General features: G+C 48.6%; 3 protein-coding genes across 4 annotated transcripts in view; 2 read left to right on the top strand and 1 right to left on the bottom strand.

The window, feature by feature from the left end:
* Positions 1–8,773, top strand: part of GPBP1L1 (GC-rich promoter binding protein 1 like 1) — a 30,355-nt gene extending 21,582 nt beyond the window's left edge. The window contains exons 8-12 of the mRNA XM_027747149.2: positions 1,881–2,021; positions 5,579–5,737; positions 6,477–6,601; positions 7,469–7,571; positions 7,827–8,773. Coding sequence (XP_027602950.1) covers positions 1,881–2,021; positions 5,579–5,737; positions 6,477–6,601; positions 7,469–7,571; positions 7,827–7,973 — 675 coding nt within the window. The 3' untranslated portion in view covers positions 7,974–8,773. The remainder of the gene's footprint in view (positions 1–1,880; positions 2,022–5,578; positions 5,738–6,476; positions 6,602–7,468; positions 7,572–7,826) is intronic.
* A 1,761-nt stretch (positions 8,774–10,534) lies between these two features.
* Positions 10,535–14,489, top strand: CCDC17 (coiled-coil domain containing 17). 2 transcript variants are annotated; one of them, XM_027747123.2, is made up of 10 exons: positions 10,535–10,643; positions 10,717–10,906; positions 11,164–11,355; positions 11,462–11,594; positions 11,711–11,846; positions 11,950–12,009; positions 12,086–12,423; positions 12,697–12,866; positions 13,182–13,318; positions 14,130–14,489. In XM_027747123.2, the coding sequence occupies exons 1-10, from the start codon at positions 10,549–10,551 to the stop codon at positions 14,179–14,181; spliced, it is 1,503 nt and encodes a 500-aa protein (XP_027602924.2). In that variant the 5' UTR covers positions 10,535–10,548; the 3' UTR covers positions 14,182–14,489. The 2 variants fall into 2 exon arrangements, with proteins under 2 accessions (XP_027602924.2, XP_039240637.1); XM_039384703.1 differs by lacking the exon at positions 14,130–14,489 and adding an exon at positions 13,631–13,849.
* On the bottom strand, positions 14,481–25,924 carry LOC114001725 (nuclear autoantigenic sperm protein). Its single transcript, XM_039384702.1, has 15 exons — positions 25,788–25,924; positions 24,956–25,006; positions 24,068–24,178; positions 23,442–23,522; positions 23,146–23,243; positions 21,426–22,421; positions 19,523–19,605; positions 18,667–18,743; positions 18,465–18,538; positions 17,276–17,464; positions 16,885–17,051; positions 16,416–16,469; positions 16,251–16,322; positions 15,155–15,286; positions 14,481–14,649 (listed from the first exon to the last, which is right to left on the bottom strand). The coding sequence occupies exons 1-15, from the start codon at positions 25,847–25,849 to the stop codon at positions 14,596–14,598; spliced, it is 2,301 nt and encodes a 766-aa protein (XP_039240636.1). The 5' UTR covers positions 25,850–25,924; the 3' UTR covers positions 14,481–14,595.
* Positions 25,925–26,170: the final 246 nt, after the last annotated feature.

Raw genomic sequence — 26,170 nt, 5'->3', positions numbered from 1 at the left:
AGTTGAGCCTTAAAAACAACCTAGAAAAGTAAGGAGGGCCGTAGTTCTTTTACTGAATGAAATATAGGAGTGTTGAAAAAAACCCAAGTAGTTTTTTTGTTTGTGGTTGCTGGGGCAATGTGGTGTTCCTTGGAGGTAGGAATTACAGTGGGAAGAATTGCCTGCTGGTGTCATCAACAGCACTTTTGTTAATGAATGATGACCATTAGCAAAACAAAAAGGTGAGATATCAGCATATCTTTGGCCAGAAAAACTGTGTGCATTGATGCTTTTCTTAAAGACATGACCATAAAGCAGCTGTGGTAGGATGCATTATTCTGAAGACTTCTAGAAAGCTGTACTGGAATTGCAGTGCATAAAGTAGCAGAGGAGTCAAAACATTCCTTTCCACAAAGTCAGCAGTATTGGAAAACTGTCACAGGAAAACTGAATGAAAAATGGTTTTGTTAAGTTGTACCAAGTAGTTTTGAAAAGAAGAGAACTGGTGGCACTGGAACAAGTGCTTTCTTTCTTGGCTGGTTGAGATGGCTCATAGCTCACAGTCAGGCAATCCATGAAGGTCATATTCAGCCACCCTAGGAAAGCAGTAGGGGTCTGTCTTTGGATCTGTCTGAGCTGCCCCTTTGTGGAAGCTGGGAGAACAGCAGTGGGAGAGCTGGGAATCGAACAGTGCAACCCCAGAGCTGCAGAGAGAAAAGTCGTAGTCATACTGTACCCTAATTTTAGTACAGGCAGTATTGCACAGATCAGGATATTTTGGGGGTTTGAAGGGAATGTTTGTAATGGCTGCTGTGAATGCCTTTGATAATGCAGGATGCTCTTGTTTTTAAGTTGAAGAGTAATGCCAGTGGCCTCCCCTAGTGATGTATTTATTTAAAAATTAATAAAATAACCCATGAGAACATGCTGAAATAGTGACCTCTGCTCTTATTGCTGGCAGATTGCAAGATCTATTGCATCTCAGATTGAACTGGATCCCATTTGTGCATGAGTTATTTTACTAGTGACTTGAAGCTGGCTTCAGAAGTCCAGGGGATCAAAGGAGCCTGTATATCTTAATGTTCTGATAGGTGTAATTCTTGTGCTACTCAATACAAGTTTCTTGTTAGGAACTTTTGTGTAAAGACTCTCACTTCTCAGTGTTTGTCCTTGGCTGATAAGAGAGGCCCAGGAATAACATTCCAAGCAACAAAAACTTATCTTGGAAGTCTCTGCTCTTCAACCAAATGGCCAGTGGTGTATTCAAAGGGATACTGCAGAGAGTATCCAGAGCAAAACAGCAATTGCTCCTTCACTATGACAAAGTGACTGCTTTTCCTTCTTTTTCCTTTTTTTTTCCTTGTTGTTGTTGTTGCTAAATCAGTGCAGTGATGGACACTTTCAGAACCCTAGGAAATAAATAATTTGAATTCTCACCCTGGACAGAAATGTGTCCCTGATGTGCTTCTTCCTTGCACAGGGGAACTTCCTGTCAAGTGATTGGGTGCTTTTCCTTGTGGCATGCAGTGTTCCCCTAAGAAATATGAATTTAATTGTTTGGGTTTTTTTTATTTCCCATCTGTGGGATGAGTTGCATTACTTGGTAGTGATTCCAATTAATGAAGGGCAATGCTGGATTTTCTCTTTGAGCTCTTAATGGTGTTTTACTGAAGGGTGGTACCCATGAAGCAGAACTGTGTGTGATTTGAGGAAAACGGAAGATTCCAGGGGAAAAATGATGGGGGTTGAGGTCAACTTGTTGAGACTGTTCTTGGAGAGGGAGGAAAAAATTTCATACAACAGCCAACATAATGTTGTTTATTTATTTCACTACTTGCAAACAACCCCTACTTGTGCCTTACCATTTAACTACCCCGTATTTTATGTTCTCTTCAATGCAGCCAAGCCCATGGAAAGCCAACAGAAATGAACATAAACCAGGCTCGCTCTCCTCCACCCGTGACTCTGCCTTTACCAGTCCAGTGTCTGTAACCAAACCAGCAGTACTGGCAAGTGGCTCAGTCCTCACCTCTCCCAAAGAGGTAAGGGGTTGGGATTTGGGATAGGGTGGGACCTTCTGTCACTGTCACCTACTGTAGCTCAGACATGATAAGGCCCTCTCTGTACATGGTACCTGCCTTTGCACCCGTGAGGGATGACTCACTTGTACATTCTCTGGCACATCTCTGATACACTATAAGAAATAAAAATGTGGTTTACCTGGCTGAAAAGCCATTGGTCACTGTTAAAATGTGTTAGAATTTCCCTACAGTAAAAAAAAACCCAAAGTACTAACACTTTAAATGGTGTTGTGTAACTAGACATGTATCAACTTGGTGTTTGTTATCCAAGTGCAGATACCAAGCACTGATGTGAGTGGATAGGTCAATTGATTCCCATGATGTTCTTCAGTGTGGGAAAAGAAGGAAGGAAGGTGATCTGCCTAATTTCCTTTCTCTAAAACAACAGTACGGTCAGTGAGCTCTGAGGGGGTTGAAGGAGTTTAACATGTGTACATGTGACTTCAGCTACAGTGTCTAATTTTGGTGTTGGAAGGAGGCAATCTGCTGAGATTGAAACTGATTCACCCCTGGTTTTGGTCTGAAGTATGGAGAGAACCTTAAATACAATTCTATTAATATTTCAGCACTAAGTGTGACATAACACAAGGAAAAAAAAAGAACAAAAATAAAACAGGCTGTGATGATGATTCACAACGTTTGAAATTACTGTGATCACGTTTTAAGTGTAGAAATGGGATTTTTTTTTTTTAGTTGTGTATTTGTCTTGTTTCTTTACAAATATTACTTACAAAATAAAGCCTTGTCATCTTTATGATTTTCTGCTTTGCAGGCTTTACTTTGCAGCAGCCTGAGCTTCCCTGCCTTAGCCACAGCTGAGAGTACAAGCAGTCATTAGAGGCAATAGTTAACAAGCAGGCACCTGTCACTTTGACAAATAGATCTTACACCGTGTTCCTTTCCTTGCCTTGCTTTGTCTGTCTTTAGACCAAGTTCTTTGTGCTGCCTTGTTTTTTCTGTAATGCACAGCACAGCATGGACACCTTAAACAGGGTTTCATCTCAGCAGATACGGAGGGGTGTGTTCACTTTGTATCATACACACAAGTGTCTCCTTCACCCACCCCCCAAGGAGGTCCTGTGTGAAGCTTCAGTCAGTGGAGGTGTGGGGTACTAACCTGAGAGCAGAGGTGGGCAGCTGGGTTTTCCCCAGAGCAAGCAGGACTTTCTGGAATGCTTCTTGTATTACCAGCGTCAATCAACTAAACAAAAAGGGCTTAAAAATTCCTCCTGACTAAAACTGAGCCACTTGTAAGATGCTTTTCTGTGAGTCTGTTGGAGACTTACAGTATGAAAATATGTGACTGTGGCCAGCACATAGTACTGTAATCCTGGCTCCCCAGGACTACTACAAATAATCTCTGCTTTTTTGTTTCTGAAAGGTAATGCCCCTCCTGCAGAAGTGGTGAAAATAGCACCTTTATTCATAAGAGACCACAGTGTGTTGAAAACTAAAAGAGTGCCAGCTGGCACCGGCCCCATGTCCCCACAAGCCAGCCTAAGACAACTTAAGTTACAATACAGTCAGAATTCTTAAAATGATTCAGGATTACTTTTCTGTAAGAGTAGCCACCCCTGATACACAGACTGACCTCAGAATCTGGGGTGTTGCATAGTGCTCTCATTAAAAAAAAAATACCCCAAAAAAAGAAGGCAACACCACAAAACTGAGAGATGCCTTGATGTTTCAGTCAAAGGGCTAAACTTACTTCAGAAAAGATGCCAAAAATGATTCCTTGTACTCCTTTAGTGCTAAAAGAGGATGTTCTGTAAAACATAAAACTGCTGCTATACATAACCCTTCTACAGAAGGTTACACGTGAAACCAGAACTGAGGTGAAATTAATTCCCATTCAGAAATCTGTGGTTTCTAAACTTTAGCTATAACTGTCTTCCCCTAATGCATATAAATTAAGTTTTAGTACCTCAACAGCTTATTAAAGATTAAAACAGCCACTAGCAAAGAGTTCAAGTAGAGTATTCCAAGTTACTAGAAGACATCTAATTTTAGTCTCCTTTGTTCACTGTTACCTTTTGTCTCTGCAGTCAAACTAGTTGTCTTGTTGAGAGCTTAATTTCAGTACTGTGTTGGCTTTTTATCCTGATAGTCACAGTCACTTTTTAAGTCTGTTACAACTGGTGATTTGTTCCTTACTGTGTTGAATTAGGCAAAATCCAAGAAGGCTGCTTGAGAAATGTGTCCTGCAAGGCGTTACTTCCAGCCTGCATTTCCCTGAAGGCTTTATTTCAGTCCAGTGTTTCACGTGCAACAGGCATTAGAAATTCAAGCAGCAGTTGCTGCCTTGTTTTTGTTCTAGTTCCCTTGATCTTTGCTCAGAGCACGGCGAGTGTGATAAAAATTCTTGGCAAAGGAGATTTGTTTTGAAGAGCCTGAAATTGCAACCTTCTTCCCCAGCTTAAAAAAGTGTGTAGGTAGAAAAACACTGCAGACTTCAGGAAATGTTACTGTTTTAATATTGACCAAAAAAAAAAAAAATAAAAGCGAGTACATGAAGGAGAAGAGTAATTTTGCATTGAAGATTCTGCTGTCAGGTATCCATAATAATTATTAAAGTCCTCATTGTTTTAGAGTAACCAGACATGAACTCCAAACATGAGCAGGAGGTTAAGGTATCAGGAAATTTCACATAATGTTTTCTTAGTCTTCTTTTGAGTGTCCAGTCAATCATGGAACAGATTAAACTGAAAGCTGACCTTGGTTAGCAATGCTCCTTTTGCAGGATCACGGCTGGGGTACTGCCAGTGGGCAACTGCTGTGCCGTGTGCCTGGTTCACAGCCCCAGGTAATTAGGGAAGCTTAAAGGCTGTGGAAGAGCACAGGGGGTTTCCTTGGATTCGTGCACCGAGCTGAGCAGGTTTCCCACAGGCTCCAGGGTTGTCTGTGTCTGGCTCCACACTGAACCATCTGGGCTGAGTGCACAGAGCAAGGAGTTGGCAGTTTGCTCTCCAGGGGAGGATCCCGAGGCTGTGGCTGCTTGTTTCACACCCGGTTGTGGGTAGTTAAGGATGTGACCTGACCACTCCCTGAAAGGAGATTACCTCCCCATAGCTAATTTCAGGGTAGAGTCTGTCAGGATGACTTAAGACGCAAATTTGAACTGAGGCTAATCTCCTTAATTTGTTAATTTTTGTAGGGCAGGAATCCTGCATGAAGTTTTCTGCCTTAATGTTCTGTTGTAGGCTTCAGCTTGCTTGGGAGAGTTATACTGCCAAGGAACAAAACAAATATGGCCACATGAATTGACTCCTGGGGGGGGGAAATTGAGTTGATAATATTAGATGGGAGAACAGTGTGCTGGTAAGGGAAGAAGTGAAAAGTGAATGTGCAGCACCCATCAGTATTTTGGTGGGAATTTGACATTAGACTGGGGGAGTTTTGAGGGGTTAATAGCCACCCAAAGAGCTAATGATTGTTTGAAAGGTGTAAGCACAGACACTGAAGAGAAACTCTGTAGCAGCACAGTTTGAAATTGTCTGTGTTCTCCCTCCCCTGTGCAGAGTCCTTCCAGCACCACCCCTCCCATCGAGATCTGCTCCTCGCGCCTGACGAAGCTGATGCGCCGGACCACTGATAAAAAGAGCGAATTCCTGAAGGCACTGAAAGATGATAGAAACGGGGAGATAACAGAGAACAGGGAATGTGACAAGCTGGATGATGTAAGATCACTGTCCTTGTATATGTGATCATTATTAGTTAAGGAGTTGGGGACTGAAAAAGCCCCGAGCAGTGTATGTAATTCAGGGCTGTGGAGGAGGAAAGGCTTGACTCCCTCTGGCCTGGCACATGTGCCAACAGATGCAGTGCACAGCACTGTGATGGAGGGAGATCTGTAACAGAAATGCAAATGGATAAGTAATAAATGAGGTGGAAGGGAAGGTCACAGATGTTGAAGGTAATCTAGATTTTTTGCAAGGATTCTCTAAGGAGTGGAATGATACCATGTTTTTACATCTTTGTTTTGCTTTCCAACTTCCTTATCAAACTACATTCATGGGAAAGTAGAACTCTGTGCTTGTGAAAGGGGCAGGATTGTGGCTTAAGCCTCAGAGGCTCAGACCAGACTCCTGAATGCATAAATCTGTGCCTTAATGTGTCTGTAAAGCGTGTCCTTAGGAGCATTTAACTCTCGTAGTTTTCTGGCTGTCACTCTGAAGCCCCTGGTGATGGCTTTGCCGTGCCAGCACTCGTTCCCTCGGCGCAGCAGCGCAGTCCACCAAACGTCCTTCGTCGCGCGCTGTCCTGTCACAGCCAGGTACAAATTGCTGCAGCCATTATCAGTCAGGCTCTGCAAGAAACACAGGCTCAAGGTGAAAGGCTTGGCTGGACTTTCAAAGGCAGAAGCTTGAACTTGGAACTGTGCTCTTGGCACACTCTGATGCTTTTGTTTTTCTTTAGATGGAGAGCAACAGCACACCAGAACCAAAGGAAAACTGGGAAGAGAATTGCCATCAGAATGGCCTTTCTCTCCCTTTGCCGGAGGAGGGGGAAAACCTCTCCCATTCATTGGAAGCAGAACACAGGTGAGTAAATGGCAAAATAGAGTCTCTAAAGTAAGGGAGGCTGAGTCCTTGGGCTGTGTGAGGAGAAGGAAATTATTTCAAAGAAAACTCTGTTTTTGGGAAGCAGCAGTAGCATTGTGTGTGTGGAGCAGGAGGTGTGTGGGCTTTGTAACTAGTGCTGGACTGGGCAGGATCTTATTGAAAGTAAAACAAGACACCAGTGTCAGGTGAGCCAAGGCTTTACCAAGGTCTGTAATTAAATTCCAGTGCTGCTCTAGTGCCACATCCCCATGTGCTAATGCTGCCTAGATATTTACTTGCCCACACTGGGAGTCAACATGAACCTGGTGTGATTCTCATTAATTTACAAGCAGATGTCCTGAATGGAATGGTTTGAGGACGCACACACCACACTTTGTTTGCATTTAGAATACTCCTGTGCTGCTTTACATGCTGCAGAAGTGGAGGAGAGCTAAGAAAATATTTGCCTGGTATCTCAGTCTGTATCTCACGTCAGTGAGTAAGCACTGTGAGCATCTGGTGCAAGCGGATAGTGAGGTTTAGGGAGATCCTGAGCTGTGATACTGGTTTGGTTGCCTCATGTCCTCCTTCAGTGTCCTTGGGCTGGAATTTGAAATCCCTGCCTTCCGCCAGGCTGGTTATGTACCCATTGTACAGGGCTGCTGATGGTTAAATATTTGTAAAAGACATTGAAAAATGTTGGGTAAACACAAAAGATTGTTGAAATGGTCTCTGATAGAGAAGATTCCCTGGTGAATTCAGGGTGGTTTAGTACAAAACCTTGTGCTTCACGTACAAAGGGTTCTCTCCTTCGCCACTGTTCCCTTGCTTAAGTTCCCACGCCCCTTTTATTTTCTCCACAATCAGGTTATTGAAAGAAATGGGATGGCAGGAATATCCTGAAAATGATGAAAACTACCTTCCCCTCACGGAGGATGAGCTCAAAGAGTTCCAGATTAAATCAGAGCAGGTATGTTTACACCTCTTGCCACTTGTGACTGCTCTTCTCCCTCCTCATGCACAAGTCTTCTGTGGGGTCATTCTTAAGGATGCTCAAGGAAGGCAAAGAGTTGAAGTGAGACTGTAGTAGAATTGATGGCTCTGCATTATCCAAGCAGAGTGTGTGTGTATACACACTTAAATATGTAATTTGTGTCCGTGCATGGTTAGGGACAGTTACTGCCCACAACTTTACTTGTTTAAAAACTTGCTTTCATTCCTACAGCGAAGAAGAAATGGATTTGGGAAGAATGGATTTCTTCAGGGCCGCGGCTCCAGCCTGTTGTTCCACTGGAGAAGCACTTTTAAGACAAAGATTGAGGACTCAGACACAGAAACTAGTAGCAGCGAAACGTCAGATGACGATGCCTGAAACTGGGCACAATAAAATTAAAATTAATAAAACCAACCCAATAAACTCAGTTCATAGTTCAACACGTGTTTGGGGTTGTATAAACTAAACAGAGTTTATTCTGTCTCCAGTCTGTTCAGTTTTTTCTTTTGTTGTTGATACTTCATGCACAAGGGAAATGATTGTATCCCAAAGAAGAGAGAAATTGGCTTCTTTAGCTTTTTCTTTTGGTTTTGCCCTAATGCTTACTAGAAGTTTGTGCAGCTAGCAAATTTTGACAGAAATCCCTTGTGGGGCAGTGCACAAGTTCAGTCGTGTGAGCAGGACACAAGTGGCTGACTGATCTCTGCAACAACAAGCTTCTAACAGTGCCGCCGCATTGCCCAGTGCCGCGCGGTAACGGTGTGCTAAAACAATCATTGTCGATGACAAAATGGCTTTTGAAGTTCTAATTATGTTAAATTAATGCTAATAACATGGATATTTTATTTTATTTTTTTTTTTTGGCGGCTCGGGGAGCTTCATCACTTAACCAGGCGTTTGTGGTTTTCTCTTTTTTTTTTTTTTTTTTTTTTTTTTTTGGGTACAGCTGTAAAATATTTGGATATAGGAATTGTTTGTGTTCTTCTTCTTGCAGCCTTGATATTCAGGGTGGATTGTAAAATATAAATTTTTTGTGAGATTTCAAAGATTAAGATTATTTTGATAACATTATTTACAGATTTTAAAAAGTGACTATCACATTGAGTCTGTATGAGGGGGAAAAACTACTGCATCAAAAATAACTAACTTGGAATAAATATTTTGCATCAGTTTGCCAATTCTAATTGTCTTTCTTATGTAAGAAGAGCTTTCCTCTAAGGGACCTGAAACTCTGGGGGTTCAGTAGCACTGGGGATAAACAGTTTCTTCTCCCACTCTATATTTCCACTTGGCAAACATTGCTGTAGCGCTCAGACTGCAGGAGCTGAACTCTTCCTTTAAGAAGGGAGAGGGAGAACAATGCTGAGATGACAGCCCATGCTTGAGGGTTTGGGTTTTTTTTAAAGAAAATAATTGAAATTATCTCCTACTAAAGCAGTTTGCTTTTTTTTTTTTCCGCTTCATACAAAATGGTGAAGCTCAACCGGTCGGTGTCACTTGTTCCTAGTGCAATGCTGCTGTTTATGTTCACAACGTGGCAAGGGAATGTCTGAATCCAAAGCTGTTTTCATTGAAATCTTTTTTAAAAATTCATGAAAACATTTCTATTAGATTAAAAAGAATTTTACAAACAACTCAGTTGTGGCCTAAGCTATTTTAGTGTCTGGTGTAAGTTCAGCTTGTGCACAAAGGTTTTGGATTGGAAAGCGCTCGGGTGTTGTGCAGTGTTTGCAAGTGGGTTGGATGGAGTTGCACAGCGAGAGCAGAACCCTGGGCCTGCTGAGCTGAGGGGGTTTCACACGAGGTTGTGCCTGTGTGGTTTTTAGTCCACTCCTGGCCAGGCAGAGAGGACTGAGGTATAAGAAAGTTGTAATGTTTAGCCATGAATCTTTTCGTCTGGGCTCGAGGGAGCACTGTCGGCATTATCAGGTGTAACTGTGCTGCCTCTGCTTTCAGCTCCCACTGCCATGGTGATGCTGCCTCTGCAGGGAACCCCAGGTGAGAGGAGCAACGGGGCATTTCTTCATCACTGCCTTCTGGAAACTGAGCTCCAGGGGCTGGGTCTGCCTAGGAATGCTTGGGGAAGTGCTGGGACTCCTGTAAGACAGACGTTTTACAGCTTGTCTCGTTCTTTTTGAATGTCCTTGTGCTTTGGTCCCATCAAACATGGCTTTTGGCTGGAGAAGTCCATCCATTTTTTAAAAATTTTATAAACTTCCTACATCCATTTAAATCAAATTATGCAGATCTGTTGTGTGCACTGTTGGCAAGAAATGGGGTAAGTTTAAAAGCCCCTTCACCTTAAAACCGTGCTAACAGCCATTTGGAAGAGAGGAACTGGATTGCTGAGGAATCCCTGCCTGGACTGTGGGACCAGTGGGGGCCTGTGTGTGTGTGTGCTGGGAGCTCCTTGTTCCGTGCCAGAGTGACTCCTCTGCCCTAACCCCTCCTGTGGATTTAAGTATCCATGAAATTCTGGAAGTGTCAATGTGAGCCTCTGGGTGAGCCTGATTGAGCAAATCCCCGTGCAACAACCGGCAGCTTTTTCCTGAGTCGTCCCTGACCAGGATCCCTGTCAGTGAGGTTGGGGGGGACCTGCAGCAGCCTGGGAAGAGCCCGTGGGTGCTCTGCAAGGACAGGTGGGTGCCAGGATGGAAGGAGGGGAGCTTGTTTTGGGAACAAGGGCAGGGCCTGGACACCTGCGGCATGGAGAAGGGGCAGAAGGAGGTGTTTCACCTCTGCAAAGTTTCCTCCTCAAATCCTCTGGTGCACGGGTGGGGGAGCTGCTGCAAGGCGGAAAAGGAGCACCCTCGGGACATCCCGGAGCAGCGAAGGTTTTGTAACCAGGGGCGGGGGAGCTCTGCGGGACCTCCCTCCTCTTGCTTTTTGTGGATTGCTCAGGTGCCCAAACGACGTTTTTTTCCCGTTCCGGTGCCCGTGGTAAACAGCAGGAATGACCCAGGCCGGGGGTGCGGCCGCCCTCCCTGCCCTGCCCAGCGCCCAGCATAGCAACAGCGGCTCAAACACCGCCAGCACCGCCGCCGGCAGGTCTGTGCCCGCACCCAGCCCTCTCCCTGGCAGGGTGCCCCCCCCAGTGACCCCCACCCGCTCTGCTTTCCAGGGTGCCGGACATGGGGAGCTTCCCGTGCCCCCGCTGCCGCATGGCCTTCAGCTCCCGGCAGCTCCTGCGGGCGCACCAGGAGAAGCTGTGCCTCGGGATCCCGGAGCCCGCCAGCTCCTGCCTCCATGGGGGGAACCCTCTGCCTGAGGAGGGGGCGCCGGGCACGGCAGGGAGGCCACGGGACACCTCGGTACTGCGGAGCTGGGTCTGTCACAGAACGGGGAGGGGCAGGAGGGATGGGGATAGGGACAGGGACAGGTGCTGGGCTGGGAAACAGCATCTCTGCCAGCACTGCTGGATCCAGCTTGGCCTGAGCTGGGGCAAACCCTCTCCCACCCCTGCACCACACCGGCAGCCTTTGGTGATTATTTTACCAAAGGCAGAAAAGTATATTAGTGAGTGGGGGGGATTTTTTTTCACCCTTTCCTTCCTATTTGTGTCTACGAGGTCGGGGTGTCCCTGCATGGGGACGGCCCTGAGCCCCACCATCGCCTTGAGCTCCCCGGGGTCTCAGCAGCTGTGTGGGGACAGCGGGGACCGGGGTGGGCACGGGGGGCTCCCCTGGGGGCCGTGCTCACCCCCCGCGAGCGGGCCCTGCTCCGCACGGCCGACCCCGCTTCCAGGACGCCCACAGTGCAGGTACAGTGAACCCCCTGCCCCTGTGGGCACCAGCACCCCAGCGGCTCCCCACACCCCGCGGCTGGTGTGGATCCAGCCCCTCCTGCCCGCTGAACCCCCTGTGCAGGAGGGAGAGCCCCCCCAGCAGCCGGTCCTGCCCCAGGGGCAGCAGCAGCCGCCACAGGAGCTGCTGGAGGCCCACAGAAGCCAAATGGCCGAGATCCAGGCCAGGACCCAGCAGCTGGAGCAGCAGAGGGAAGGTAGGCACCGGCAGCGGTTTAGGGGTGATGGGGGGCACGTGTGAGGTGCAGCAACCCTCAGGGAGTGGGGCTGTGGAGGCCCTGCTGAGCCCCCCTGTCCCCTCACCTTCCCGCAGGGCTGTGCCGGCAGCTGGCAGCACTGGGGGCCAGAGGGGCTGGGGGGCCTCAGCCCGAGCAGGGGGAGCTGGGGCTGGGCCAGGTCCTTCAGGCCCCAAAGGAGCAGCTCAGACAGGTGCAAGCGGCACAGCACAGGTGAGCCCCAGCTCTGCCACCTCCGGGGGAGAGCCCAGTGGGGTGCTCTCCATCAAGGAGCCTTTGGCCTCCTCACCCCCCCATTTGCCTGTTTCCTCCCCAGGGCCACCCTCCACCTCGACACCCTCCTGCCACCCTCGGGGCCACTCGCTGCCGAGGCCAGGTGAGGGGCTGTGGGCCATGGCAGGTCCAGCAGTGTCCCGCTGAGCCCAGCGATGGCTGATCCGGGGCTCTGGCAGGGCACTGCGACTGTCCTACCTGCGCGCCGGGGGACATGACCCGGCCATCCTGGACCAGCTGCTCCACCTCCAGCTGGAGGCCACGGTGCTGGAGAAAGGAACCACAGGGCTGCGCAGGGGCAGGAGGATGGGTAAGGCCCAACCCCAGCCCTGTCTCCCTGCAGGGACCTTGACTCCACAGCCAGCACCTGAGGCATTCCCGGCTGTGCCAGCAGAGCCCCCTGGCACTGGCACACAGGGTCTGGATGCGGCACTGTTGGCTGTGGAGCTGGAAAACTGGCGTCTGGAAGATGAAGTGTTGGCGCTGAAGGTCAGGAGAGAGAGGAGAGCTGACGCTGGTAGGTGATGGGTCCTGGGGAAGGGGGTCCCCCATCTGCACCCCACAGCCCCTGGCTGCCTCTGGGGCTGCAGGATCGGAGCCTCTGGGCTGGACATGACTCATGGAAATATGGGGAAGTTGGGGGGCTGCAGCTGCACAGCCCAGGGTGGGGTCTCTGCACTGAGAAGGGAGAGTCCCGACTCCCCCAGATCCTGAACACTTGCCCAGTGACATGCTGGGAAAGGGTTGCTGGGGGAGCGTAAACCCTACAGCAAGGAGTTCCTGTCCCCAGGCTCGAGGGCGGCCCAGCGGCACTCGGAGGAGCTGGCCCGGCTCCAGGCAGAGGTGGGGATGCTGCGATGCCACGCGGAGCAGGCGGGGCCACGGCTGCCCCCACCCATCCTCCCACCCGCTATGGCCCCCTCACTGCCACCAGCCCTGGCTGTGCCAGAACTTTTTATGGTAAGAGCCTTGGCCCAAGGCGATTTCTAGCTCTCCAGGGAGGGGAGAAGGGAGATGGGAGAAGGGCTGCCAACTGGCATAGGATGACAGATGTGGAGGTACAAGCTTGGGAAGATTTGGGAACAGCTGCCTTGGCTGCAGCTTGGGATTAGGGCCCCCGGGGCAGGCGAGTCCCTTCCCAGTGAGGGAGCAGGGGTGTAATTTGCTCTGCACACCCAGTGCTGTGACAGAATGGCCAGGCAGCTCCTGCCTGTGCCTGTAGCAGGACAGTGTCAGGACCCTCCTGCCCTTGACACAACTTTTTTCATTTCCCAGGAGCCCCCTGGGCCAGCACTGGGGCCAGGCAGCCCCACAGGCCATGTGCCTCAAGGCCTCCCCCTCAGCCCCTTTGTGGCCCTGGAGGATCCTCCTCCTGCTCAGGAGCCCCCAGAACAACACAGACCTCCACGAAGGTGAGCCAGGAATGGGTCACACTGCCCTGGCATCCCCTCACCACCCTGGAGTGGGAAATCGGGGCTTTTTTAACTGTTAGGGTGATGAAAGGATGGCAAAACCTGTGTTTGAACTTCAGTTCAGCAAGATGGGGTTTGGGACTGGCTGTGCAATTGGCACCAGGAACCTAGTGCTGGGGCAGGGGGAAGCATTTGGGATCCCTGCTGGGCATTTTGGCAGCAGGGAGAGGACAGGCAGCATCAGGCTGACCCCTAAGCCAGCAGGCACTTACACAGCTCAGCCTCCACCTCAGGCTGCCCTTTGTGCCCCAGGACTGAGCCCACAGCCAGATGAGTGTTCCATCCTGCTCACAGTGGTAGTTTGGGGACAGGCAGAGAAGCACAATCACCTTCCCTTTCCCTATGGCTCAGCTCATTCCATCGGGCACATCCCCACCAGCAGCCTTTTGTAGGGAAAGCCTGACCAGGAGCAGGCACAGCTCAGCCCTGGTAACCCAGCAAAACCCAGCACCAGCTTTCCTAAGTGTCACAGGCCATGTGTTTAATAAATGGCTTCAGCCTATTGCTCTTCACTTCTTGGCCTTTCTCTATGTTTATACACACACAGTGTCCCAGAGCAGGCTCCCCTCCCCACCTGGGGATGTACAGGCACACAGGCTGCCCCGGGGGACAGCCATGCCCTGCCTGGAACCACCCCTGCCCTCCATCTCCACAAGCTCTCCCTGCACAGAGGGGCAGAGCTAAAAATACACATCCAACAATGTCCAGGATGTTACAAACCTCTTCATCAGCCTCCCCCTCCCCTCTTTAGGCTGCTCGAGACTGAGGGAGGCACCCCCAGAACCCACAGCAGGCTTAGCTGAGACTGAACCCCAGCACAGCCCCACCTGTGAGCACAGAGCTGGTACCCCAGGAGAAGGAAAAGTGTCACATCTAGACTGTCCCCAGACAAGACCACAGTGAATTTCATTCCCTGCTCTTCTTCCCCCTGCCTGCCCACTCCCACTCCCTTCTCCTGCCTCATGAGGCAGATGTGGATGGAAATGCTGAAGCTCAAGGGACCAAGAGCCCAGCACTGGGCCAGGGCTGAGACTTGCACTCCAGGGGAACAGCCAGGAACAGTGGCTGGAACCTGGCACAGGAGGAAGGTCAAGACAGGGACTATTTGCTTACAATCTTTATTGAAGTCATACAAAAGTTGCCAAAAAGTGAAAAAATACACTATATACAAAACCATTTTCCTTGTAAGGAGAGGAGTGTCCAAGGTTAAAGAATTATCATACTGTGCTTTCAACTGCAGCCCCTGATTCTGCTTGTGGCCTTTTCTCTGTCTAAAAGAGAAGAGAAGAGTTTGTTTTAAAAAACCAAGACACTGCCTTACAGCACCAACTCATGCAGCAGCCCAAGGGTTCTGTAATTTGAAGATTTAACTGACTACATGAGCTTTGCTTGTCTCCAGAGCCCAATACTACCCCACAGCACTGACATGAACAAGTGCAGCCCAGGGGTGGGTAATAAAACCCAGGAGTATGAAGAACTGGGGGAAGACCCTGTGCTGGAGTTTAGCCCAGCTCAAACTCCCAGAACCCGTCTCTGTCCCACCCCAGAGGTGACAAGGCTCCACAGTTGGGTCTGTCCAGCCCACACAGGGTCAGGCACCACAGTACAACATGCATCCTGCCCACTGGGAATATTCCTCATCCCATCTTGAGAAGCCCTGTGGAGGCCAGCAGGTAATAAAACCTGCACATCTACCAGGCAAAAGAACCATCCCTGAACAGAGTGGGGGAAAATGAAATAAAGAGCACAGCCCAGACTCCTGGCTCAGCTGCCCACCTCCTCTTCCATTTTTTCTGCAACCTCATTTCCACTGGGGGCAGGATCCCCACCACCACCATTGACAGCCGGTTCTGGTTTAGATTTCTTGGCTTCATTGTCTCCCTGATGAGTCTCCTCCTCTGGTTTCCTCTGAAGACAAAATTGTTTATAGTCTTCAGTAAGTACAAATTAAAGCCTTAATCTTTTTGAGAAAACTTAGCATTAGAGGTCACTGCACATTATCTACCCAAGCTGTGCTTGCCAGGCTCAGGACAGACACCTCAGTGCCAGGGTTTAACAGAGCTCTGAGGCTCTGGCTCCAAGGTCTCAACCACAGCAATCTCCAGTGAGACACTGGGTGCCAGAATCTCTAGTGCTGAATTATCCTTGATTACACTCTGGCAAGGAAATGCAACCACTGAGCCCAGTAACAGTTCCAGGGTAGGTTCAGGGCATCTACAACACTTGAAATCACCCGTGTAAAGCAGCTCCAAGTCACTCCAGGCACACCTGAACTCACAGAAGCCAGTGGAACAGAGGCCAGGCTGTGCCATGGCCACAGGTAACATTAAAAACTAAAGTTCCTACAGGGGATACTCTCAGTTATATCAACATTTCCAGAGAACACACAACACCTTTAAAGGAACAGAGTGCTCAACATCTCATCTCCATTTTATCATTACCATCGCTCTGGCTTTGCTATTTATTAAGCCCAAGTCTCCATTTCCTTTTGGAAGAAGGGAACCCAGCCCAGCCTGGTTGCCTGCCCTTTCTCCTTGAGATCTGCAGGTGAGCCTGCAGCTCTTGAGGGTCCTCAGCAGAGGAAGCCCTTGTTCAGAGAGCACCTGCAGAAGCCACACAAAAGGGTCAGAGGTTACACCATGGTCAGGCTGGTGCTGAACCACCAAGAATGGTCTCCTGGAGGTCAGGGTCCCCAGACTGATTGGCTCCCAGTGGAAAGGAGTTTCATCCACTATTTCTGGTTTTACTTTTAAAGTATTTTCCCATTATACAACTAAGTTAAAAAAAAAAGCTCTAAGACAAGAAATCCAATTACAAAGAGCAAGACAGTGGTACTTGAACTGCTTGTTCAACAAGTCATTTCTGGACTCACCTTTTTCCTGACTAGGTGAGAGATGTCTGTAACACACTGAGATGCACCATCAGCTGCTTTTCTTACTGGAATCTGTTACAAGACAGACACTGACACATGAGCAACTGTAACCAGTAATCCTTAGAGCAGACAGGAATTAACAACATCCATCTTAAATTAACTTACTGTGGAAACAGAACCGCTGTCTTCACTTTGTGCAAAGCCAGATGTAGTTCCAATCTTAAGAAAAGCAGAAGAAGCAGTGAACAGATTGTGTGCAGACCATTCAAGCAAGCTTAGCAGGAGACAGAAAGCCCAACCCCTTCAAGTCCCAGCACTGTACTGTGCACTTCTACACAGGACAGACAACAGCTGCTCCACGTTTGCCTGACCCATCATTTCCAGCCCTGATACATTAAATGCCACAGAAACCTATCGAATTCCCATTTAGTTTGGAACAATTACTGTCAAGGTACTTACTAAATATCCTTTCTTTAGATGTCAGCTGCCTCAGTTTCCTTCTGAGAATCACAGCCTGTAACACCTGTGAGCAACCACCAGCCCCTGATCAAGTCCAAGCTCCTCCCATGACCGATTTACTTAAAGTTCCACTGGAAGAATGCTGGGTCAAAAGGAAACCACAGGACACACTCACCAGAGTTGCTTTCAGTCCCAACTCGGCTACTCTTGCACTCTTTTGAGACTCCTTTGAATCTTCTATCTTTTCTTTGATTTCAGGAAGCAATCCCTTCAGCTCTTCAATCTCCTTCTCGTCCTCAGGGGACCCACTTTCTGCTTGCTTTATTCTCTCAGTCAGTATGGCTGGGGTGAAACAGTTATCAGGGCAAAACACCTTGAGACAAAGTAACTGTCCAGTTATCAACACCCAGAGTCAACTATCTGCTAACACACACAGAGTTTCCACAATTCTGCTGTGGGTGCGGTCCGCCTGCAGAGCAGCGAACACCCCGGGGCAGGCAACGAGCACACCTACCTCAGTTAAACAAAGTCTGCTCTGATAGAGCTTTAGAAATCCACTTACTTACCCAGTCTCTTGTCGATGACCTCCATGGACTTGCCGAACTGCAGGACGGCCTCGTCGAAGTCGCTGTTGTAGTGGTAGGCCAGGGCCAGCTGGTAGTGGCTCTCGGCCAGCAGACGGTCGTGAGCCTCCAGGTACTTCTGCTGCAGGGCCAGGCAGGCCTGGAACTCCTCTATAGCCTGTGTGTAGTTTTCTACAGGAGAAAAGCCACAAGGTCTTCACAAAAGACACTAATCATCCAAACAGCCCAAGCCCTCAGTGGATCTCTCGCGTTCTGTCACACCCCACACAGTCAGAACACGGCAGCCGCGCTCAGGGCCGAGCTGCTCTGGCAGCACTGCCTCCCCCTCAGGGACCGTCTAGTCCAGTTCCTGAAGTTATCGTCTCACGAGTGTTTTGTCTACTTCCAGCACAGTCAAACCAGGCTCTAAATCCTCCCGTTCAACCTGCTATCAGGAATTCAATGTAACAGGTCCCAGCTGCAACTCGGATCTGGAGCCAAGGACAGTCCCCTGCCGCCCTCCCGCCCAGCTCTCCGCTGAAGGTGCTCCAGTGACATAAGACAACCCTTGATTTGTAGCCCCGGCCCAGAAACCTGTTGGATCGTTTCCAATGCTTGCCCCAGAGAAGGAGTACACTTGGATTTAACAAGATTAAATTATGTTTTCAAATGAAAGGCAGGTGAAACATCAGAAGGCACAAACCTGGGGCTTGCTTCCCACTCCTTTTTTCTGCTGTGTAACACAAGAGTCTTTCCTCACTATACCTGAGGATTTTGGAAAGTCTAAGTCAACCATTTTTCATTTGCAGTCTTTATGTTCTGACATGGCACGGTATTGGCACCTCCTATTAATTAAGCTCAGTGACTCTCTGCTTCAGTAAGTCTCTTTTAAGTTCATAGGCAAGGTTTGGTCCCTTCAGAAAGTGGAACACATGACTGATTTTGGTCTGACAACACATTTCTTACTCAAATTTTTTCTTTCACTGCTCTGGAAAAGCACAACTATCCCATTTAAGGCACCAACTCAGTTTATCCATTGATGCCAAAGCTTCTCACATGGCTGCAACTACCATGATCAGTCTAATTTGTTTTCATTCTGAGAGCCTTAATGCACCTCTGCTCATCTCAAAGTACAAAACAGCGTCAGAAAGTGGAACTGAACACTTTGCACATGAGAATTAACATTACTTACCAGATTCAATGCTAACCTCTCCTAACTTCAGATGAGCTTGAGCTGCATGGAGCTGAGCTTCTTTTGTTTCTTGTCTAAATCAAGAAAAAAAAATAGTTTCCAAGTCCTGATCAGAATATGGCACATTCAGTAAGTGGTTATGCCACTCTCCAATTTACAGAGTTTCTCTGGCATATATCCAAATTAAAACTCAAGTCTTTACCTCTTGTAAATGACTTTTGCCAATTCCAGCATGTCCCAGGCTAGTTCAAGATTCCCAATTTCATCCTCCTCACTTTCCTGTAAAGACCAGAAGTTCATGAGAGATAAACAGTTTACCACTGGAAGGAAAAGAAGAACAATAATATGTAGAAGAGGTTATTGCATCAATCAAGACTTCGCCTGCAGTGAAGATGGTTCAGTGGAACATAAACTCAGTTTGTTGATATGGCCTCATTAATTTTTTTCCCCAGAAATATTATCTCAAGAGGAAGACTTTGTTTAAGGTGCTATTCAGATCTACCTTTTTTTTTTAATGAACCTTTGAACTTCATTAGAGTAGTCTGAGAAAGGGACAGATAATCATTTCAAGACAGTTATCTAGAATGCTTAGTTTCACACTACAAGCCTTCAGATTTTTCCAGCTGTTTTGACTGCTACATCAATGTACATCTCAGGTTTTGAGCAGCACCACATTTCTCAATCCGTTCCCCTGCTAATCACAGCTTACTGGAGCAGAAGCATTCAACATGTATAGTGAAAGAACAAAACAAGCAGAGAATAAACTCACAGCTTTAGTGACAGGCTACAACACTGCCCCTGCACTACCAGGCCACGTTACTCAGCAGACCACAAGAATTTGTTTCAGAGCAGCTGAACAAACCCAAGTTTACAGACACAGCTGAGCAAGATCCCACAATGTGGACTAGGTGCAACACTGGCCCTTCCTTAGGCAATACTGCCTTTCAAAAGTAATTTCCTACATAGGACTAAATAAAACACAAGTGAACTTTTATAACATGATGTTTAGGGTAATACTGCACCCTCCCGTGAGCAGTATCAGAGCTCAGCAACCTCACCTTGTCTTCCACTGTCAATTCATTCTCCTTATCATCTTCAGCTTTATCATTTTCTTTATCCTCCTCCTCAGATTCTTCTGTTTCTACAAGGCAAGTAGATGGATGAGAACACTTGTTACTGTGCTTGCTTGACATGGAGTCAGGCAGAATATATTACATCCAACCCTCATCCTTCCAGTGACAGGTTAGAGGTGTGATGGAAGAAGAGCACAGGTACATTAAATTCTCAGCAGCAGCAGCAGCCATCTTGCTGAAACTGTTCAGCACTGTTGACTAAAGTAGTCTGTCATTAAAACTTCTTACTACCTACAACAGGAACTCACACAGAATTTAGCTCTCACAAATACACCGTGAGCTCCCACTGAACCCACGGGATCCTGAGCAGCCCCGGAGGCACTGGGCAGCTGATGAACTTCATCCTCCATAAAACAAGTATTTTCAGCAAGATAGCTGCCAAGCTGCACACAAATTAGTCTGAGTTCATGTTCCTTATGTCAGGGATTTAAGTGACAGTGTTATTAATGAACCTCCTGTTGTGTAGCACTAATTTGACTCCTGACACCCTGCAGGAGCATCACATTACCTATTCTGCCAGCAGAAAACATTTGGGGAAAATGTGCAGTGAAGGAGCATGGCTAATAACTTCAGAGAATTGGCTGATCTGAATGCTGAAGTCACACAATTCCTGCCTCACAACCCCTGGCTAATTCCAGAACAACAGGAGCTTGATGGGGTGGGGACTAGAGAGCCTGTGAACTCATTAGTCTAACTCCCAAAAAGCACACACCTACCACTGGCAGGGCCAAACCTGTCAACATGAGGACACCTCCTTCATAAGTGAGACAGAAGAGATGTCAGGACGTTAAAATTTAAGTAGTGGGAGGAGTCTGCAATGACAGCACCAGGCCAGGATGTTCAATAGGTCCTCCCACTTAGCAGAATTGGGGGAAAAAAAGCAGCAGTATGTGAACATAGTCAGGCTTTCACAGGACGATGAGCAGGTAACTACTCTTGGTTTATGTTCAGTCATACTCTCTCCACACAGACACCTTGTTAGGCTGCTGCTCCACCACTGAGCGTTCACTGTGTTTAGCAGAACAAACCCTTTCAGTGTCCAGAATTATTCAGTCTGAACATCTGCCTCTCCTGAAGTAAGGCACATGCTGTGAAGCCAAGTTTCTGACAAGCAAAGTTGCAATTATCAGCTCATCAATTAACTTGTGCAATACAAGGCACCGGCCTGCTAAAGCCACGTACAGTAATACTGCAGCAAAGGGTGCAGGTCTTGCTGGGTTGCTCCAACAAAATCCTGAAAACAGCTATGATAAAGCAGGGAAGCAGAGGGCAGAAGCTAGACAGCTGGAAGACTGTACTAGAGAGCAGCAATAAGCCTTCAGCAAATCAAGTTCAGATTTGCCAACTAAAGTCTCACCACCAGAAAGACTCAAATGGGGAGTTCCTTCCATCCACCAAAACTGAATTCACTATTTTGTTATGTGTTCAGCTATTCTTGGTTTTTCATCATAAATAAAATACAGGCATAACCAGAGGCAACTTGTGCTTCAAGTTATTTGGAGGTTAGTGCAATAAACCCAGATGCATGCAAGTGAACATCCATTCAGTATTCTCCACCAGCCTAGCCATTACTTACACATTTCACAGGGCTGTCAGTTTGCTTTTGAGATTTGCTTTGCAGTTAGTTAAGCGTTAGTCTAGAGAAACTGAGACTATTCACTATTCCTTGAAACTTTACTTGGATGTAAAGTCTTTCAAGAGCCCCTTTACTGTGCCTTTTCCTTATTCTAAGGCAAACAGAAAATTCTGAATGGAACACTTTTTACCCATTGTTAGCCAAATTCATCAAGTCATCCACCCACAAATACTTTTCTCCTCTCAGTGTTACCTTCTCCCTCTTCCACCAGGTCATCTTTCTCTTCTTTTTCTACCTTAGCACCTTCACCCTCTTCCATCAGGTCATCTTTCTCTTCTTTTTCTACCTTAGCACCTTCACCCTCTTCCATCAGGTCATCTTTCTCTTCTTTTTCTACCTTAGCACCTTCACCCTCTTCCATCAGGTCATCTTTCTTTTCCTCTTTCTCTACCTTAGCAGCAACTTCAGCCTTTTCTTCCAGGTCATTAGGTGGCTCTTTGCCCTCTGTGGGGACAGGTTCCTTTGAGGATTCTGTCTCTTTAGATTCACCTGGTTTCTCTTCCGTAGCTGTCTCTACTAGCTCTTGTTTCTCTTCCACCTTCTTCTGTTCAGCTGCCTCTGCTTCCCCTTCTGCAGCTTCTTTCTGCCCCACAGCAGCTGCTGCCTGTGCTTCTGCCTTCTCTTCTGCTCCTGCCTTCTCTTCCACAGCTGCCTCTGCTTGCCCTTCTCCAGCCTCTCCCTTCTCCACAGCTGGCTCTTTATCTGTTGCTTCTGCTGCCTCTTCTCCCACCTCTCCCTTCTCTTCCACAGCCACTTCTCCCACTTCAGCCTCTTCCCCAGCTGCCTCTGCCTCCTTGTCTGACACTTCTGTTCTCTCCTTCTCCTCAGTTGCCTTGACCACCTTGTCTTCAGGCATGGTCTTCTGCTCTTTTTCTACCTCCTTCTCCTCCACAGCTGCCTCCTCTTTCACAGCCTCCTTTTCCACAGCCACCTGCTGCTTCTGCTCTTCTGAAGTTTCTTCTTTTCCCACAGAAACCTCCATTTTCTCTTCAGCCTCTTCAGGCTTTACATCCTTGTCAGCAGTTGCTTCTTCTTTTGGTTTCTCTTCCGTAACCTCTTTCGTTTCATGACCTTCCTCTTTGATTTCCTTCTCAGACAGTACTGGAGACTCTTCTGTAGACTTTTTGGCCTCTTCTTTTTCCCCCATGGCGTTATAAACCTGTTCTCTCAACTCCTCCCTTGCTTCTTCTACATGATTGAGGAAGCATAAACATTTCTTCGAGTTTAGTGATAAAGACATTAAAGGGCACTGACAACACCACCCTCAGACCCTCCAGTGTGTGTGTTGGTTTGTTACCAAGTTGGATGACGCTCCTTAAAAGCTTCATTTTCCAAGTACAAGGAATTAGGACACAACCAACATAGTCACTTTGAGCTAAACAAACCCCTTCCCCTTCCCCAGCATTGCAAGCGGCCGCTCAAGCAGTGCCAGCGATTTTAGTCACAGCTAAGCAAGAGGTGCCAGTGTTTTAATAGTCTGGATGGACAGGAATTCCTGTATCATCTCCAGCTGCAGGCAGTATAAAATAGTTACTGTTCCTGGACTTTTTACAGAGACTCTGACCTGCTGGACTACACACACTGTACTGCTACAAGGTTACAAAGCAGTTCAAGTCAGCGGTGAAGCTTAGGAAAGCAAGCTTGAATGCAGTGTTTCAGGACACAGACACCTGGTGACCCTTTACATATGCTTTCAGTGACCAGCTCCTTGCAGATGTTTTATAGGTTTTGCTCATTTTAAAGCAAGACTTAAAAAACAAAACAAAACAAAAAAAAAAAAGTCCATTCAGACTGCCAAGAGATTCAACAGAACAGTTCAGGCTACTCAAGATACCAATGGACTAAACTTGGATCGTTTCAGCAAGAACACACAGTTTGGTGCCTCCACACCAGGGCAGGCAGCTTTACCTACCATCAACAGCTGGCAAGGCAGAATCATCTTCTGCTTTTTCTCCTTCCTCTTCCACCTGCATCCCTTCTAAGGCGTTTCCCAGCACACCATTTTCCATTCTGAAGGGAACAAAAGCTTGTTATCCCCTTGGCTCTTGTAACATGTCACCACTTGAACTGCCCAAGCTGCAGTGCCACAGCCCATCCCACCCAGGGCAACCCTGGCTGTATCACATCCTAGTGCAACCCTGCCCATAAAGGAGTGAAATCCTGTTACACCAGACAGACTCTTCAACAACTGACAAACTGTCACCATACCTTGCCAACTCCAGGAGAGACTTTCCATAGTAAAAAAAAGCTTCTGCACACTCATCCGCTGTCTCACCATATTTCTTACCCCTAGAAAAATAATGAAGAATTATTTGCCTGTGCCTACTTTAGGTTTTGATATGTGAACTTGAAAGCTAAATTTTCCTGGACAGGAAGAAATCAGTTTTTTGCCTCCTCTTTCATTGCTTTAAACTAATAATGAACTCTCCCCTCACTTAGCTTTCATGTGGCTTTCAAACACACGCAAAGGAAATTAGTCTCTAACCCAAAAAGTACCATTCTCAGAGACTGATCAAGACTAGTGAACACAGTACTAGAAAATAACAATATCTCATTGCTTTTATATTAAAAGACCCCTGCAAAATAAACTATCAAAGCCCTTTTCCTCCCTAGGGAACTGCACTGGCAATTATTATCACAAAAACCATCTAAGCTGCACACCAGCTACAGCACTGCCCAGCACCTGGGGGAATTTAGTTTGTCCTCTCCTCAGTTCTATCGTAAATTACAAACACGTGAGGTAAAAATCCCAATCTTTCTTGCGTGAGCCACATCAGAACAGCCAAGCTGAAGCCCGAGCCCTGCAAAAACACACAGAACATTCTACTACTCACAGTAAACTTGCAGCTTCCTGGAATGCATTAACAGCAGCCGGAATATTTCCCATTACCAAGTGCTTCTGCCCCAAACCCAGTAGTTTCTTTGATTCTCCGTCCACATCCATACTGGAGGAGGGGAAATAAGTCAAACACAGGATGCTGTTAAGTTTCCACAGTCATTTCACAGACAGCTTTCAAAATCTAAGCAGCTTTATGGAAGAGTGAGTTGCGTGAGTTCCAGCAGTTGGAACTACCAGCAGGGATTCGTTTGGTTTTGTTTGTTTAAATGTGGAACAACTTAATAGTTCCAATAACCAAGGGAAGACGGGCAAATCTGAACCAACCACTGCAAAAAGTATCAGAATCTGGTATGGCAAAGGGTGCTAAGGAATACACTTTAGGAGTTGCACAGAAACACAGCACCGAGTACCACAGTGTTTCACCAGAATCCAATGTTAGCTAAGTCAAGAAAAAGAAGAATAAGCCCAAGTTAAGACTTTTCATAGCACAACGTGATGCAGCTGAGAAGAATGAAAGGTGGAAATCTCAGTTTCAATTCACTCCATCCTGCACAGCTTTATTTCCAGAAGGTTCAGCCCAGCACAGTATCTCAGACTGGGACGAGAGAGTATTGTCACATGCCAGTCTGGGCCTCCCCAGCACTAACTCACAGACCAAGAACTTTGAGAACAGCTGCTATTTGCATATTTATTAGTCCTTGAAATGGTTTTACTGCTCTAGATTTGTGCAAACCACGGGTGAGCACAAGTTTTCAGCACCTACAGCACCCACATCAGTTAAACCCCAAGCCTGACCATGTGATTCGAAGGGTGACTTTTGTGTTTTACTCAGTAACTCCTGAATTTCATGTTGTTCAGTGACCGACAGCCCCGACTCCCTCACCTGTCTGTCTTGTCTGTGGATGTGGAAGGGGCTGCCAATTCTTCTTCCATCCTGCAAACAAAACATCGAGTGATTCTTTTATAAGAGGTCACCCAACCCCCGGCAGGAGGGGTGCGAAACCAGGGCCGGGAGCGCTGGATTTCAGGCGTCCATCCCCGCGGGGCGAGCTCGGGTGGCTGTGCCGGGTTCGGCGGTGGGTTGGGTGTGCGGGGTGCCGGGGGTGGGTGCGGAGGCTCCGCCGGGCCGGCCCCGCGCAGACAATGGGCCTTTCCCGCCCTGCCCGGCCCCGCCCCCCGCCCTTGGCGCCAAACCCCGCGGCGGCTCCTCACGGGCCGCGGGTCACGTGATGCCCTCCCCCCTCCCCCCCGCGGCGTCGGCTGCCCCCAACAAAGATGGCGGCGGCCGTGCCGTGGTCACGTGGTGGCTCCGCGCGAGCCGCGCGGGCCCAGCTGGCGCCGGAGGAGCGGGAAGCGGAATGTACCACCGGGGCGGGGGGGGAACGGGGCCGGCCGGTACCACCGGAGCACTGGGGGGACGGGGCGGGCCGGTACCACCGGGGCGGGAGGGGGGACGGGGGAGGAAGGTACCACCGGCGGCGGGAGGGGAGCACAGGGGGGGGATGCAGGTATAACCGTCGGTGCGGGGGGAGCAGAGGGGACAGGCGCGACATCCCGACCAGCACCCCCAGCCCCCCCCCAAGGAAATCCTGCCCACCGCCCCCCTCTTTGCCCCTTACCCCCTCCGGGCGTGAAAGCGCCCCCCCCTCCTCTGCTACCCCCCCGCCCCCTCCTCAACACACACACACACCGTGACCGGGGCCAGCCAGGCCTACCTAGTCGCGGAAGCCGGCGCGGGCTCAACGCAGGGGGGAGCGGCGACGGCCGAGGATTGCATAGAAGCTGCTGGAGAGAGGGGCGGCGGCGGCAGAGTGCAGCCCCCTGCCCCTCGGGCCGCCTATATACCCCCGAGGACACGCCCCGGCCCGCCTGGCGGCGCGCGCGCGCCGCGGGGGGACTACCACTCCCGGTATGCCCCGCGCCCGCCCCGCCGCGGGATGCCGGGGGCGCCACCGCGCGGGGCCCGCCGGGAAATGTAGTGCCAGCCGGGGGACGGGGCCCCGCGGGGCACGCTGGGAGGTGCAGTCCAGCGCCGTCCCCAGCCCGCCCCTCCCGGAGCCTCTTTCCCGGCCTCGCGTATTCCCGGGAGGCTCCGGCG

Source organism: Pipra filicauda, unplaced genomic scaffold, assembly GCF_003945595.2.
Source record: "Pipra filicauda isolate LSUMZ 115617 unplaced genomic scaffold, ASM394559v2 scaffold36_size6622888_pilon, whole genome shotgun sequence".
Lineage (NCBI taxonomy): Eukaryota > Metazoa > Chordata > Aves > Passeriformes > Pipridae > Pipra > Pipra filicauda.
This window is presented reverse-complemented; position numbering and strand designations above follow the sequence as displayed.